The sequence below is a fragment of the Leucoraja erinacea genome, chromosome 1 (assembly GCF_028641065.1).
Source record: "Leucoraja erinacea ecotype New England chromosome 1, Leri_hhj_1, whole genome shotgun sequence".
In the NCBI taxonomy this organism is placed as follows: domain Eukaryota; kingdom Metazoa; phylum Chordata; class Chondrichthyes; order Rajiformes; family Rajidae; genus Leucoraja; species Leucoraja erinaceus.
In genome coordinates, this window is record NC_073377.1 from 33,081,230 (window position 1) to 33,099,367 (window position 18,138).

The window sequence follows — 18,138 nt, forward strand, 5'->3', positions numbered from 1 at the left end:
GACATATCTGACGGCTTTCTGTGACACAGATGTGGGAAGAAGGCGCCAATATGTTATTTTTAAAAAAACACACAAGTTAATTGACTTCACTATCTCTCTTCCTCGCCCTCTGCCCAAAATATATAAAGTCGACCTAAACGACCAGCAATCATGTCGAAATTTTTAAAAAAGTATTATCGTCTCCGATGTCTTATATTCATCAACTGATGTGTCCCTTTTAGCAGCCTCGCCAATAACTACTCACTTCCCTCCCTCCCTCCCCCATCCCTCCCTCCCCAGTTAAGCAGCTCGCAGCTTTCAAAGGCTGGGACTGTTTCCCTTTGTTCCCGGATCGCACGCTTTCTAAGAATCAGTCCGGACTTCCTCACGCCACCTTCAAGTGAAAAAGAAAATACAGTAAAATACCACATACAATAACTAGCCGGAAATAGGCAGAATATTTCACATATTATGGTGTACGTTCAAAACACATCCCTAATCTCGAATGCATTTCAGTGGCAAATCCCGACTGCAAATAATTGCTCAGAAATAAATTAATTGCTGTCAAAAAGGTGTTTTTTTTTGTTCCCTTCTTTATATTATGTACTAAAGAGGGTAGGGATTTATTATTATATCAAGGAAGGAGCGGAGAGGATGGGAAAAAAAGCGAACGTGCGCAAGCTGGCTTTTTATGGCTGGGTTTTTGGAAGCTACCACTATCTGGGGTTGTGGTGGAGCTGAGTGGAGAGGGAGAGGGAGAGGGAGAGGGAGGGGAGGGCTGCTTCATCCACCCCGGGTCTGCGCCGACCTTGAGCCCATCCAGCCTGTTTAAACGGCGGAGTCAATGTAAAGGAAAGTTGCCTGACGTCACGCAGTGTGGGAGAAAGATGGCCACGTTAACGAACGGCGTGCAGCAGGCAGCAGACAGCCTTAACAACAACATCCAAATCAGCACTGTCAACGGGCCTATGAACGGACTCAGCCACAGCCAGAACAGCACCATCCCCATGAAGGACCACGACGCCATCAAACTTTTCATCGGCCAGATCCCCCGCAACCTGGAGGAGAAGGACCTCAAGCCCCTCTTTGAGGAATTTGGCAAGATCTACGAGCTCACGGTGTTAAAGGACCGCTTCACCGGCATGCACAAGGGTCTGTATGCACATTCACCGCCCCCCACCCTCCCTCCCTCCCTCCCGGTCCCCACTATAACTTAGTGCTTCTCCAAACTCGGTGCAATCTGAGAATGGCTTTTGTGCTACTGTTTGTTGTGATGCAAATGTTAAGGTCTGGCCAGTTTGTGGGGTGGTGCTGAAGGATAGCATTACAGCCGCTGCTGGAAATACCAGCTCCTTCTCCACTGTATAAGTACAACATCATGTAAAAGACAGCGTTTGCAAAGACAATGAGTGGCTTTGCGACCCTAATTTAGAGAGAGCCCGGGAGGAGCGGAGTGCCGAAGACTGGGATTCACTCTTCTTCCCCACTGTTCACTTCGCACCGATTGAAACAACTTGTGATTTCAGATCCCTCGGCGAACTCTGGTTCCGTCAGCACCCCTTCTCGGTTTTTTTTAATCCCCCCCCCCCCCCCCCCCCCCCCCCTCTGTATGTATATATATGTATATATATTTAGATTTAATTTAATGACAGAGAACACTCCGGTGAGTTAGACAGACTTAAGGACGGGGCAGCTGGCTGGAGTTAACAGTTCGCACTAACAGTTTTTCGTCAAAATACAACTTTTTTTGGAGCTGCAATGATTTGTCGGTGGGGCTTGTGTGTGGGAGGGGGTTGGGCGGGGGCGGGGAGGGGGGAGAGGTGATAGTAACGATTGCAACTCAGTGAGGGGGGTTCGTAAATGGGGTTAAACGCGAGGTTCTCTCTCTTACTCACTCACTCACTCACTCACTGAAGCGCGCGCACACACACACACACACACACACACACATAGGAATAATAACTTGCAAGATTTGTGGTCCTGATTTTAAAAGGCGAAATGACCCAGCTGCTGCCGCCGGGCGATATGAGAGAAAAGCATACAAGGGTGTGCAGGTGCACAGTAAATCTGCGTGTTGGAGGGAGGCGGTGTCGTGGGTGTGGGGGGGGGGAGGGGAGGGAGAGAGGGGGGGGGGGGGGGGGGGGGTAAAAGTAAGATATGAAAAGGGCCTTAGGTTATCTGTAATTTAAAATGCAATATTTATGAGCTCAACGGCCGCATTCACAGGCGCGGATAAGACTGCATGCTATTTTCAATAACATGGATTGAAATTTCAATGATATGAGTGATGTGATTCCAAACACTCGTTCTTTAAGCCTTTAGATAATAATTATTTACTGATCACATTAAGATTGGCGATTGCAACCCCCCCCCCCCCCCCCCCCCCCCCCAATTTGAGAACAGTATAAAAGTACAGCATCCAATTTTTGCTCGTGTCTGCTTGCAATATGAGACTTTGATTTATTTTTTAATCATGCTGTTTTATTTTTTCATATAATAAATTATGTACGCGCACACTGCAAATAAGCCATGTCTGCCCTTTGTACATTCCTTTCCCTCCAGTCTGTCTGCTCTGTACGCCTGATTCGGAAGCTGCGGAGTTCTAAGTTGCTGGGGGTGTGTTCTGCATCAACAGTGACAACTCCTGCGGGTTAACTTCCACTGCCAGCCCACATCTGGCACTGGTGCAGACACCACCGGCTTCTGTTAATATAAAGATAACTGTCGCAGCCTCAGTAGTTAATGACAAAGGGCATTAGAGTTCTCTCCAACTGGGCTCCAGTTTACTTTTCAATCCAAATTTGGAATATTGCTCCAAATGCGGATTTAAAAGCGTAAACAAAAGTATGGGCAGTGTGTGTTTTGTTGGAATAAGATTTGTCGTTACGATAGCGTACATGTTGTGCCTATACTGGAATGAGTTCCTGGGATTAGGTACAACGTCTTCAGTCTTGTTATGGTGCCTTTACAATCCATTGTTCAGCCACTGACCTGACAAGAGTGCACACATTTTCAAAAGATGTACCGAGATATGTTAACTAAACCATAAGTTTAAACTATAAGTCAACCATATAAAGGTAATTTAGTCAGACGTGATTTACAGGCCTGGCACCTTACACTGATAACATTGGGGTTGTTGGAACAATAATCATCACTCAGATCATTTTGAAGGAAGAAGTGACGGCAAAATAATATTCACAGTGCTTTTTTTTAATGTTATGTTCCCTTTAATTAAATGATTAGGTTGTGCCTTCCTAACGTACTGTGCCAGGGAATCCGCTCTAAAGGCCCAAAGTGCGTTGCACGAACAGAAGACATTACCTGGGGTAAGTTCCAGATAAAGCTTTCAAGTGTTTTTACCTGGCTGATAGATCGGAACTCTTACCTCTGTATGTGTGTGCAGTGCTGACGCATCTCCCGGGGCTGCAGTTTGGATTTTCCGCAGTAAAAGTTTAAAGTCAAAGTCGTTCACTGCAGTTTTAGTCGTAGCATGAAATATTCATTTATTTTAAATTGTATGGGGATACGAGATTGCGGGACAAACGTTGAACTTGGTGCAGTCTTAAGAAAGAGAGAGAAAAGAAAAAGAAAGTGGCTTTATTCGTGGCAAACGGACTGGCGATTGTGTTGCGGATCCGCGACCTGTCCACTTGTGTCATACACAGTCTAACGGCAGCTGTCGTGGAGTGCATTTAAACGCAACGTGCACATAGGTGGAGATACTTGACGTCTTTCTAAAACAGGAGTGATGCCCAGATGAGCAGTCTTTGAGACAACGAGCCACGTGGATAACAATGGGCTTGTTATTTTCCTTGAAGGGGCTGCGAGTTTCACATTGACAGCCCTGGTTGTTTTCCTGGACTTCACTGAGGAAGACTGTAGTGTGATTATGGGCATTTTAAGGCCGGCTTTCAAAAGTCATTTATGCAATCAGCACTGATATCCTCCCTCATCGATTACTTTTGCTACTCGAAATACATATTTTATAACAAGCTGACAAGTTCAAGCTGCCGTGTTACAAACCAGGACGGTGCAGGGCTGAAAGGCAAAATGGCCCATGCAATGCCTGCAAGGACGGGCTGCGTTTGACTATTGCAACATTTCTCCAATTCTTCCTAACTCCGCCTTCCTCCCCACCCCCTCCCACCCCCACAGGGGAGGGAAATGTAACTTCTAAATATATTTGAGCGCAGAAGGTACAACCCCACTAAAGCCTATGATTCCATTATTCCGTGTCATAAATGCCAGTCACAGGGAGATCAATATACATAGTATGCATATCCGTATGGGTGGATGATAAGGGCTGGTAGTTCGTACAGAATGATATGTATAAATTACAATGAATAAAACTGTATTAGGGTTATTCCCAGCAGACTAACAATGGGCGAAACATAATTTGCCATTGAAGTTCTTAGATTAATACCACCCGTGTGCCACCTCTAATCCAATCTGGATTTTCACTGCGTTTGTATTTATACACATATATTTTTAATCAGCATCGAGTCAAAGATTTATACTTGGTAGCTAGGAGTGTGAATCGTTATGCATGCAGTGTGTAGCCACCTACTATCATGGGGCTGTGTGGCTTTTGTCAAGACTTATTATCATACAGAAGCCTTCAGCTTTCCCATAGCCTGCTTCATTCCCATTATAGAGATGTATTTAAGTCAACAGCTGTCACTGCTAGGCAGAAGCCCTCCAACTTTAAAAAAAAAATACCCTCCTTCTTATTTAGACTACTCATCTGATGTAATAGTCTGTTATTCCCCAAATCTCCAGAAACATAATCACGTTTGAAGGGGAGGGGGAGGAGGTACTCGGCCACTGGGCACTTCACTGTTGCATTGTTAAGCCATATTATTAGTTTACACAGTAATTGGTGGGCATTAGCCTTACATAATTAAGACCCCAAAGACCGATCTTTGCATGTGCATGCATGTGTGTAAAATAAAACCTATACTGTCCCTTTGTATACTTTCAGCTGTCATCTACTTTTACTGGATCCCTGCAGCACCAAATATATAAGCTGGCAGCAGTCTATTTTTGCTAAAGATTAACACTAGTACTTTCGACTGATCGGGATAATGTAGCTGTTGGTAGATTCCTGCCCATTTGTTTAATAAACGGCCACCAGAACCACGAGTCGTATAATTTTATAAAAGTTACCAAATAATACTAAAACACACAAAAAAAAAATCCACTGAAAAATGCGTTTTTTTTTTAAACCGACTGATCAGGAACTGTAGGCTTTTGGACGCAACAAAATCTTGAGATGAGACTAGAGCTTCTAACTTAATTTTTGTATATCCATGTCCTCACCATTCAGCAAAGTCTGGCTGATTTGGTTTTAAAGTTCGGGAATTAATTTTTAAGTTGGTAAGTAAATTAAAGAAAAAAAGATGTGTACATCTGCTACTTGCATTTTGCAAACTACATGAGGCAGCTCTCAGTTGCAGCCGGTCTGGAAAAACTGCAACTTCTGATAGTTTGATGGTTTATTTGGACTTTACTTTATACGATAATGCCGGAGAAAGAGAATACACTATTTATGAATCATTTTTAAGCACACAGCATATCTATCAGGAATCTTTTGAGTTGATCTATATTTAGACCTCATCTTTTTACAACTTTTACATATGTGAATATTGTTCAATGTAAAAAATTGTGTTGGCATATATAGGCAATAAGATATTTTTTGTCATATTTTATGTAATGTATGTACAGTGAGAAAAAAAAAAACAGAGCAGTAGTCTTGATGTCAGTTTGGTCTTTGTTGACCTCTTGAGATTCAGGGCCGTTATGAAGAATTACATTTTAGAATCAAACAGCAAGAATGTCCAATGGGAGATGCAAGATGTGTGCAAGAAATGTGTGCGGGGATGATTACACATGTTGTTCCATCTGAGTCAGAGAGAACGAGTGAGCGAGCAAGCACTTACACTTCCTCATTATTGTCTATTGAATGGCTGAAGCTGAAAGTAATGAGATGGAGCTTAATAAGGAAATGCTTCCTTTCAGAGAATGAGAGTTGTGAGCCTGCTGTATCTGCCATGTCTCATTAACAGGCTGCTGTGGAGCACATGGTCTCACACAATAATGAGAGTTTTGGGGGTGGGGGCTGTACGCGAGCATGCTGCACTCCAGAGATATCTCTTTTGTGTTGCCAAGCATTTAAGTTCATTCTCGAGCAGACACCTGGCACAGATAAAAAAAAGACGGAACAAAAAAGATGGATATTAGAAGAGCAGGCAGTGCAGCAGTGAAACGTGTATCGTGTCTGCACTGCATTCCGTGTTTTCAGGCTCTTACCCCAGTGATGCCCGTCATCGAGATTTTATTATCTATCATTTCTTTTAAGCTCTCTGATCCATGATTATGCACAGTTTTACGCTGGGTGAAGAATTTGCTCTAAGGACAAATATCTGGCATATTCTACTCTGTCCTCTCAATACACTTTGTATCAATTAAAATATAATACACAGCATACTTCTCTTTGGCAAGTTATTATTGGGAAAGGTGGTGGGAAAGGGAATTGTCTAATGGCTGTGTACTGTATCTGAGATTTATCTGTGTGCTTATGTATAGTGATACTTGTACTGAACTGTATACAAAAATGAATTTCACTGTACCTTGGTACATGTGGCAAATAAAGTACATTGACCATTGGGTTTTGTTGGAAGGATATTCTAACTAATCTCTGGGGCCACCACACTTCCTTGTAATGATGAAACAATAGTTCCAGTATTGGAATAGTGTGGTACAGAGATATCTGAATCAAGGTGGAGACATGAGTTTATCTCTTGCTTTGGCTCTCTGAAAAGTTTGTGATCCGACAAGATTAGTTTCCTCTAAAATTAATCTTCACGGTTTCACCAAATACAAAGACCAGCTTAATGTCATAAAAAAAACCTTGCAGGAAAGAAGGCTTTTTCTGGCTTTAGTTTGGTTGTCAAATAAATATCAGTGTTAAATAAATCCATCATCATATATAATAATATATTATAATATACATACATAGGGAGCACAATATTTTTGCATCTTCGATATTCAGTGATTTCCAAAATGCAGTCATCGGTTGTAATGAGCCTGCATCTATGTCAAAGCAAATGGCAATATTAGCAGAGCTATTCACAATATCCTGATGAGTTATGACATTGGGATTTGGGATGTGACAACATGTCTTGATTACCATTTGCCTTGACACTGGTTATGACCATCTGCTAATTCAGACTGAGTCTCAGCATAAAAGTACAAAAATAGGAATTACTAGTGAGGGACAGAACAAAACGAAAGTCACGCAACAAAGAGCAAAAATATGGAACACATAAATTATCAGTCGGGCAATGCAAATATATTGATGAGACTTTCTAACTACAGATGATTTGTATAATGAAGAAAGAAGTTAAAAAGTATTTGAATAATCTCATTGAAACAGTGATTGCATGAAAATTAGCATTAGCATGTCTTAAAAACATAACTTTTTTTTGTGTGTTTGTGAAATCAACGAGAGAAATAATTTGTCTGTCTGCATAGGGATATACAAATTCTCCTTACAGACATTTTATTAACAACAGAACTTTAACACAGCAGCTGTTGGCTATGGTATGATGTAAAATTATCACAGGAGTGCTAACATTTATTTTAATTACAGAGAGTTCACTTTGTGAATGTAAAAATCCTACACTTGCAATGGTTTGCTTTATTATAGCAATTGAGCAGCAATGTGAGAAGAAGGCTACTTTACACTGCTTTTCTCCTTCATTTTATTTCTCTCCCTCATTTTCCACATTGTACCCCATGAATTTTAAAACTATTTGATGATCGAACCACAAGATTGGCCTGATTAATCATGTTTGCTCAGTTCCATGTTATTTGACTGTTGTCCATCCATATGGAACACCCGCTGGCAGAGACTCAAGAGGCTGCAGATGTTGTAAACTGTGTCGAGGAGAGATAGCCAGTATAATGAGGTGTGAGAGAAGAGTGAGGCAGGGGCTGGAAAGAATAGGTGGAAGCAAATGTGGAAGAGGATGATGTGCAGTTGGACCAGGCAGTGAGAACGGTATTCTGTGCTTTGTATCTTTCACTTTGCACTACCCATTATACTTTACTTTGGCTTGATTGTATTTACGTACAGTATTATCGGATTTAATGCGGATGGCTGACTGCATCCTGGGGGAGGAATTGGATTCATGGGAGGTGGTATTGGAGAGAAGGATGCTCCTCAAACTGCAGAGCATCCTAGTCAATACAGCTCACCCCACTATGACAGACTGGTTAACCTGAGGAGTACCTTCAGCAACAGACTGGTTCCACCAAGATGCAGCACAGAACGCCACAGGAGATCCTTCTTCCCTATGGCTATCAAACTTTACAACCCCTCCCCCTTCTGTCGTGGGGTAGACTGACTCCTCTCCGCCCCCCACCCCCCTGCATTATTTGCATATCCCCAATTCTTTTCACTCGTCACTTTAATCTCATGTTTCTTGTATTTTATCACTGTTGGCAGATCAATTTCCCTCATAGGATGAATTCAGTTCTATAGCATCATATTGTAAAGGGGTTGTATGCAAAACGAAGCTTTTCACTTGGTACACATGAAAAAATAAACCTAAACCTAAAGCTAAACAACAGATGAGGTCCTGTAAAGGTGCAGCCTGGACTCAACTTCTCACAACAGGACCTTGTCAGACAAAATCTTACGATGACCGTCAATCAAACATAGAGAGGTAGAAACAAATATCTGGGTCATTGCATTTTTAGAAAGGACACCCATCAGAGCAAGTAGCTTTCAGTTTTCTGCAGAATTGTAACTGCCATCACTGCTGCTGCTGCTGCTGCTATTTGTTTGCTCTTCAATGCTTAGGTGGCTTTTGCATTTTGCTGTGTGGCTTCTCAGCAGCTGACAGGAAAAGGGGATATTTTGAAACATTACGGCACTACTTCAATGTGATAATAAGGTCACCCAAAAAAGAAGAAAGGGTTTTCCTTAAATAGTAAGTCTAGATTTCTGACTCCTTTATATACTATATGCAAATAAACCCCTGGAGAACAGGATGTGCTTTGCAGCTTTCAAAATATTTTTAGCCACATGCATGTGTAGAAAATGCTGAGTAAATTTTTAATGAGGAACAGTACCAAGTAACACTTAAAGAGTTGTCTGGAGTTTCCCAGCAGGGCAGCTTTTCACATCGCTCTTTAATTTTTTTTAAAGGTTGTTTTTAGGAAGTGTTGTTCTGCCCTTCAAAGAGTTAAGTTTGCACAGCTGTGCTGGAGTTGGAGCTGAAATGAAGGAAACAAAGAAAGAACTGAAAAGGACGGATACAAATAATGGATTCTGTTTCATGTAAACACACAATTTCAGGTGCAGCGAATATGAACTGCTGTGTCAGTGAAACGAATTGTGACTTGTCAGTAATGACATACTCCATCTTCTGTGAACGTAGGTAATGCCACCTGTTACTTGACGTTGCTTGCACTGTCCCTCATTTCCAAGCTGGAGACCATTAGATTATCAAGCCCATAGGGTGCAGTGCTTAGAATCAAACCCTTCACCATTTGTTTCTGCCTGAACTGTCAGCGGCACTATAGCCTTGGTTGAAGTACTGTCTGACAGTAAAATGCAGGAAGCAATGCATACGCCCCCATCTCTAGGATGCATACTCTTAATTATAATTATTGACAACGTTTAAATTGTCCAAAAGGGCAGCCCAGAACTGTGATTTCTTTGTGATTCTATGAAATTGAGAGGATGAAATGGAAAGATTTTCTGTGTTTGTAACAGCACCACTCTACCTCCCAGTCTCAATGGTGACAGGAAAGACTGCAGTTGGGGGGAGGAGTCCAACTTAAAGAAAGACTGAAGAAGGGTCCAGACCCAAAACGTGACCTATCCATGTTCTCCAGAGATGCTGCTTGACCCACTGAGTTACTCCAGCACTCAGTGTCCTTTTGTGTAAACCAGCGTCTGCAGTTCCCTGTTTCTACTCAATGATAAACATGTTCATTTTTTATGTTTAGAATCATGGAGAGGAAACATGGCTATCTTGTCTGTATCGTGGAATTTTAATTTGTGTCCTCCGTGCATTTTAGATCTGAGAATGCAAGTGATTGCAAAATTGCAGTACATTGCTGAAAGAAAGCAGCTTGAACTAAGGTTTGAAATAAAAGTCACTTTCTCTGGTAATAGACATGGACCATAATTAATGACTTAAATACCATAACCTTTGACCAAAAGGCCACCCTCTAGTTTTGTGGGCTTTGTGTTCATATCCTTGTTTAAAACAAGAATGTGGGGCCTTGGTGGTTTTTCAATGTAAGAGGCGTTTTTTTTTTTAATTTTGCACTGAGAAGAATAAGGTGCTCTTAATATGCAAATTCTCTAAAACATTTGAAGTATACCCTTTAGATGAATGTCGTTATTAACAGCGTACCGGGGAAGCAGAGTGCATTGAAGTATAACATTACATTCTAGATTAGACTCTTAGAGCTTCTCTGTTCTAATACCACCTCTAAACCTAATATGAGCTTGTTTAAATCAAAGCCACAAGAAACAACTCCAATTATAATATGAATATTTTATTTGCCACTTTTTCTATATGTATGTATCCTAGTGTCTCTTACAGGGGCGCTACACAGGATTGCTATTAATGTATTTAGTTATTGTTAGTCTTCACACATTTTTAATATTTTATATTACATCTGCTAAACTCCAAAAAGCACAGATGCTGGAATTCTGAATTTAAAACAGAAAGTATGGAAAATATTCAGCGTCATAAAATCATAGTCATACAGCTTGGAAACAGGCCAATTCAACTCAACCATGCTGACCAAGATGCCCCAACTAAACAAGTTTCATTTGCCTGCGTTTAGACCATATCCCTCCAAACCTTTCCTCTCCCTGTACCTGTCCAAGTGTATTTTAAATGCTTTTATATTGCCTGCCTCAACTACCTCTTCTGACTGCTCATTCCATATACCCACCATCCTCTAAGTGAAAAAGTTGCTTCTTAAATTTTTAATCCGGTTCCTACCACATCTAGAGTGCAGTGCTGAACTACTATCCATCTCTTGGTGACTCTCGGACTACCCTTGATCAGACTTTGTTGGCATTCGGTTGCACTAAACATTATTCTCTTATCGTGCATCTATACACTATAAATGGCTCAATTGTAATCATGTATTGTCTTTCTGCTGACAGGATCACATGCAACAAAAACTTTTCACTGTACCTGACTAAACTGAATTGAGCTAGTAAATATTGTCCCTCCCACCTTAAACATATGCCCTCTGGTTCTTGATTTCCCTATCATTCACCCTATTTATTTCCTCTCGTTATATTGTACAGCTCTATAAATCAGGCAGCGTCTGTGGAAAGAGAAACAGCATTAACATTGCAAGGTGGAGGCCTATTATCAACCATTAACCCTGTCTCTTTTTCGCCTAGCCTGTTGAGTGTCATTTTCTGTTTTTTTAATTATCAAACTATTTCCCCTCTCGAAAAGAACAGTTTTATTGAATCTCGTTTGGGCAGAGTCAAAGCATTGACAAAGGTAGAAAGGAATCAATGTGTTTTCAGAGCTGAGGGCCAGAGAAAAACTGGTATGATTCATATTAGTCAATCACTCAACAGTGACCGTCACATGCCCCCAAAATAATATTTAATTACCATCTTCAGTTCAACTGGGTTTGTTTTAATTTTAATTTTAATCTATCAAAACTTTGAATAAAAAAGTCACAAAGTGCTAGAGTAACTCAGCAGGTCAGGCATCATCTATGAAGAACATGGATAGGTGACGTTTCAGGTCAGGACCTTTTTTCAGACTTCATTAATCTGAAGAGGTATCCCAACCTGAAACAGCACCTATCGATGTTCTCCAGACCTGTTCTTCAGATCTGCCTGACCTGCTGAGTTACTCCAGCACTTTGTGTCGTTTTTTTGTAAACTGGCATCTGCAGCTATTTATTTCTCCATGACTTTTGATTTAAAAAAAATGCTTCCATGTAAGTAACAAGAAGTATCAGCACTTGAGGACAAGAAAGCTAGCAAAGCAAAATAATATAAATTGAGCAGAAACCAGGAGCATGAGCAGAGATTTAAGTGTTTCAAATATTTCATATTTCAAAAATTGTGAACTTTGGAAAAACAAATTTTGAATGATTTTGTTAAAAATTAACAGATTCCCAAGAAATTTAAAATGAAAGATTATATCTTTGAACTGGATTTCTGCAATAGGATTCTTATGACCCTGATTTGTTCTACTTTTTGGGACCTGCCAATTGCCTGCTGCCCTTCACCTTCTTAATCAAAACATATATTGAATATTTTATGTGAGACTCGTTAATGTATAAAGGCATCAGCACAGCAACCCGTGAGTGGACTTGGCGGGGTGATAGGGATGTGGTAGTGGGAGGTGGATGACTGATAGAAAGAGGAGAGATCTATAATGAGAATATAAGTAAAACTTGAAAGAATATCAGGATTTTCTAAAACCTTAGAGCAGTTGAAGAAAGGAAGCAGTTAATGCTTCAAGCAAACCATGACATTAGATTAGAGGATGAAATTTTTTGTTCATGGATCAAAAGATATTTCTCTAATGTTATCATTTTCTTGATAAAAAGATAATTTGTCGTGTTTCATGAAACAAATAGTGTTTACTCTGCTACAAATCTAGCTAGCTGTAATTTTTGAACACATTTCACTATATTAGTTGGTTAATTGTTAGTAGCAAAATTCTATGGAATCAGCTTTTGCTCTTTGTCCCTTAAGCCCTCTTTTGCAGGCTATTTCACATGACCTTCCACAGCCCAGAGCAACAAGCTGTGCTCTCCATTATATGAAAACCCCAGCCAAGGTCATTCTATTCTTGCGTGTGTCGTCTGAAGTCCAATGGTATTACTCTAAAACAAATGCTTCAGAATAAGATTCATGACATTCTTAATATAAAGACAATAATCAAAAGCTTCTACTTTGGCTTGCAAGATACAAATGTGTTCCATGATATACAGAAGATAGAGAGTAAATGAAATAATTCCCACATAGATAGAATATCTATAACCGACTCCAGGCTCATGGACACATATGTACATTTCTCAAGTGTAGGGCTCAATTAAATTATTTATTCCATGGAATTTACCTTTCCAAGCCAAAATAGGGATTACATTTCTTTCTGTACTTTTCTGCCAATATACATTATTGGGTTTAGGTTTGTGGAAGTCCTAATCTCCAACAACCACAATAGTCTACACAATTAATTACTGGTAGATGTATGGTTTGGAAAATAGTTGGGGATTGTTGTCCTCCCTATGTAGAAGGATATTTAAACCAATTATTCACCTTGTTCCACCACCCATTCAGATCTACCAACCCAGCATATTCTGAGGTCCAAGCCTGACACACAATCTTCAGGAAAGCTTAACACCACATGGGATGGCCTCTCATGGTTAGAACAGAGTTTTACTTTTTAATCACTTGAACTGAAACAAATGACAACTGAAAAAAAAAAAATCAATACTTAATATTGAAGGTAAAATGTCATGCTTATTGACAGGATGTAGTGTCGATTTAACAGCAACACCAATAAGAATGCATTTTTAGTAGCTTAGTGACCTCCAAGCAAAAATATTCCACAACACTCTTGTGCTATTTGGCAGTGTTTAATATTTTTTTTTACCATTGGCACCATTCCCATGTTTACTGGGTTTTGCAACAAGTAAGTGTTGTGGAAAGACCATTATTTGGTATTCATTCATTCATACTGAAGTACACAGCAGTGCCCGCCCAGATGCAAATTATATGATAATGTGGCTCTTGGCATACATTAATGTCTCAGACCTAATCTCCCCATTTGAACCAGAGAGGATCAAAGGGGCTCCTCAAAAGTTTCACAAGGCCAATCTGCCTTTTGATTTTATGCCTGTTTGTCAAAATAAAAAAACAAACCTACCGTTATGTGCAAAAAGCCTAAATGATGAGCTGTATGACACGCATTTTGATTCTGCCTCTTCTGTATTAGAGGCAGAATATCTATTATGCTATATTTAAGAGGGAGTTAGATGTGGCCCTTGTGGCTAAAGGGATCAGGAAGTATGGATAGAAGGCAGGTACAAGATACTGAGTTGGATGATCAGCCATGATCATATTGAATGGCGGTGCAGGCTCAAAGGGCTGAATGGCCTCCTGCACCTATTTTCTATGAATCTATGAACCTATTAGTTATTCGCAGGCAGTTCAATAGTACAGATGTGATGTGCAACATCGGTTTCCCAGGACCAGGGCCAAAGCAAGGAACCAAAGTCCAATTCCAAATGCCACATCCCATATAAAAGGTTATATTTGGAAAAAAAATTAATACATCCATAATATTTCCTTGACATTTCCAGCTGCGGTTAAACTTTTCCAATTGTACTTATCCATACTGCTCCTGGGTGGCATGGTGGCACAGCAGTAGAGTCGCTGCCTTACAGCACTTGCAGCTCTGGATACCCAGGTTCGATCCTGACTATGGGTGCTGTCTGTATGGAGTTTGTGCGTTCTTCCCATTACCGTGTGGATTTTCTCCGAGATCTTCAGTTTCCTCCCATACTCCAAAGACGTATAGGTTTGTAGGTTAATAGACAAGGCATAAATCTAAATTGTCCCCAGTGTGCGTAGGAAGGTGTTAACCTGCTGAGATCACTGTTTGGTGTGGACTCGGTGGGCCGAAGGGCCTTTTTCCGTGCTATATCTCTAAACAAAACAAAACTACTTGATGTCACTATTGACAAAGGGTATTTGTATGTTTTCTAAATGATTGAAATCATACATGAAATATCAGTTCAGACTGAACACTGGTTTGAGTTAAGTACAAACTGTTGATGCTGGGCTCAAACATGGTGGCAAAATTACAGTGTTCCCATCTTCTACCTTGGGAACAGAAACTTGACTAAACTTGACAAAAACTTGACTAAGGGACACACACAACCATTTGCTGCATTGATATTAAAGATGAAAGGTTGGACATTGCAAAAAAAAATGATTAGTTTGGCGTATACGAATATGCAGGGATGGGGATGGGGTGGATTATGGATCCTGAGCAGGCAGATGATATTAGTTTATCTTGGTTTCATATCCAGCATAAACATTGTGGCTTTAAATTTCCTCTGTGAATCATGGAGAGCAACATCTAAATTCTAAAATCTGCATTTTTGTTTGGTTGGACAAAAGAAAGGCAAAATTAATAATAGCCCCTCTGTGGTGACCTCTCGTTCAGCATAGTTAATTAGGACTAATTAAAAGCAGAGCATGTTGAAACATATTAAATAAATGACTATTGTGAGTGCAGTGATGGCAATGAAATCAGTGATAGCATTAAAATTGACCGTTTCAGGAGTCACATCAAAAACATTTTAAAAATTGACGATTCACTGATAACAGAAATGTCTATGATTATTTTTCTTCGTAAATCGCAATTTTATTCAGTTCACAATTTTGGAAACCGAAGCACAGAGTTGTAAAATAAACTAAACATTCAGAAAATAATGACATTTTTTATGAAAAAAATGAAGACATCTTAAAAAAATTCACATTGTTACAATATGAACTGAAGATGGAAAAATGGGCACAGTCCATATCCCGGAGGGAAGAAGATGGACTGATGTTTTTTTCACAAAATCCCTCCATGCAATAAAATTGATATAGGATTTAGGTTTATTATTGTCACATGTAGCGAGATACAGTGAATAGCTTTGTATTGCATACTATCTTATCAAATCCGATAACATAATACATAAATACAATCAAGCTGAACTTGTACAATATGTAGGGCAAAGAGAAAGATACAGAATAACCATATAACCATATAACAATTACAGCACGGAAACAGGCCATCTCGGCCCTTCTAGTCCGTGCTGTAAACTTACTCTCACCTATTCCAATCTACCTGCACTCAGACCATAACCCTCCATTCCTTTCCCGTCCATATACCTATCCAATTTATTTTTAAATGATAAAATCAAACCTGCCTCCACCACTTCCATGGGAGGCTCATTCCACACAGCTACCACTCTCTGAGTAAAGAAGTACCCCCTCATGTTACCCCTAAACTTTTGTCCCTTAATTCTCAAATCATGACCTCTTGTTTGAATCTTCCCTACTCTCAATGGAAAAAGCTTATCCACGTCAACTCTGTCTATCCCTCTCATAATTTTAAAGACCTCTATCAAGTCTTCTGCGCTCCAAAGAATAAAGACCTATTTTGTTCAACCTTTCTCTGTAACTTAGGTGCTGAAACCCAGGCAACATTCTAGTAAATCTCCTCTGTACTCGCTCTATTTTGTTGACAGCTTTCCTATAATTTGGCGACCAAAATTGTACACCATACTCCAGAATTGGCCTCACCAATGCCTTGTACAATTTTAACATTACATCCCAACTTCTATACTCAATGCTCTGATTTATAAAGGCCAGCACACCAAAAGCTTTGTTTACCACACTATCTAAATGAGATTCCACCTTCAGGGAAGTATGCACAGTTATTCCTAGATCCCTCTGTTCAACTGCATTCCTCAATTTGCTACCATTTACCATGTACGTCCTATTTTGATTTGTCCTGCCAAGATGTAGCACCTCACACTTATCAGCATTAAATTCCATCTGCCATCTTTCAGCCCAATCTTCCAAATGGCCTAAATATCACTGTAGACTTTGAAAATCTTCTTCAATATCCACAACATCACCTATCTTAGTATCATTTGCATACTTACTAATTCAATTTACCACACCATCATCCAGATCATTGATGTATATGACAAACAACAGTGGATCCAACACAGATCCCTGAGGCACCCCATTAGTCGCCGGCCTCCAACCTGACAAACAACCATCCACCATTACTCTCTGGTATCTTCCATTCAGCCACTGTTGAATCCATCTTGCTACTCCACTATTAATAACAAATTAAACTATTAAAACAATTGTACCTTCTTAACCAACCTTCCATGTGGAACCTAGTCAAAGGCCTTACTGAAGTCCATATAGAAAATATCCACCTCATCAATTTCCCGAGGAAACCTCTTCAAAAAATTCAAGAAGATTAGTCAAACATGACCTTCCAGGCACAAATCCATGTTGACTGTTCCAAATCAGACCCTGTTTATCCAGATCATTATATATATTATCTCCAAGTATCCTTTCCATTAATTTGCCCACCACTGACGTCAAACTAACAGGTCTATAATTGTTAGATTTACTCTTAGACCCCTTTTTAAACAATGGAACAACATGCGCAGTACGCCAATCCTCAGGGACTATTCCCGTTTCTAATGACATTTGAAATATTCCTGTCATAGCCCCTGCTATTTCTACACTAACTTCCCTCAATGTCCTAGGGAATATCCTGTCAGGACCTGGAGACTTATCCACTTTTATATTTTTCAAAAATGTCAGTACTTCCTCCTCTTTGATCCTCATAGTTTCCATTTCTACTCTACTTGTTTCTCGTACCTCACATAATTCAATATCCTTCTCCTTGGTGAATATCAAAGAAAATAAATTGTTCATTATCTCCCCCATCTCGTTTGGCTCTGCAGATAGCTGTCCACTCCAACTCTCTAATGGACCAATTATATCCCTTGTTATCCTTTTGCTATTAATATAGCTGTAGAAACCCTATGGATTTACTTTCACCTTACTTGCCAAAGCAACCTCATACCTTCTTTTCGCTTTCCTAATTTCTTTCTTAAGATTCTTTTTACATTCTTTATACTCCTCAAGCACCTCATTTACTCCATGCTGCCTATAAATATTGTAGATCTCTCTCTTTTTCTGAACCAAGTGTCCAATTTCCCTTGAAAACCATGGCTCTTTCCAATTATTACTCTTTCCTTTCAACCGAACAGGGACATAAAGATTCTGTAATTTTAAAATTTCACCTTTAAATGTTCTCCATTTCTCTACTACATCCCTCCCATAAAACAAAATGTCCCACTCCTTTTAAATCCTTTTGCATCTTCTCAAAGTTAGCCTTTCTACAATCAGAAATCTCAGCCCTTGGTCCAGTTCTGACTTTCTCCATAATTAAATTGAAACTAATGGTATTGTGATCACTGGACCCAAAGTGTTCCCCAACACATACATCCACCTGACCTGTCTCATTTCCTAACAGGAGGTCCAGCACTGCC

At 39.9% G+C, this 18,138-nt stretch overlaps 1 protein-coding gene across 7 annotated transcripts in view; it reads left to right on the forward strand.

Annotated features, from left to right (window-relative positions):
* The first annotated feature begins 765 nt into the window (after window positions 1-765).
* celf4 (CUGBP, Elav-like family member 4) overlaps window positions 766-18,138 on the forward strand; it is a 1,152,430-nt gene continuing 1,135,057 nt past the window's right edge. For all 7 annotated transcript variants that reach the window (XM_055632378.1, XM_055632399.1, XM_055632405.1 and 4 more), the window contains exons 1-2: window positions 766-1,131; window positions 3,223-3,305. In XM_055632378.1, coding sequence (XP_055488353.1) covers window positions 867-1,131; window positions 3,223-3,305 — 348 coding nt within the window. In that variant the 5' untranslated portion in view covers window positions 766-866. The remainder of the gene's footprint in view (window positions 1,132-3,222; window positions 3,306-18,138) is intronic.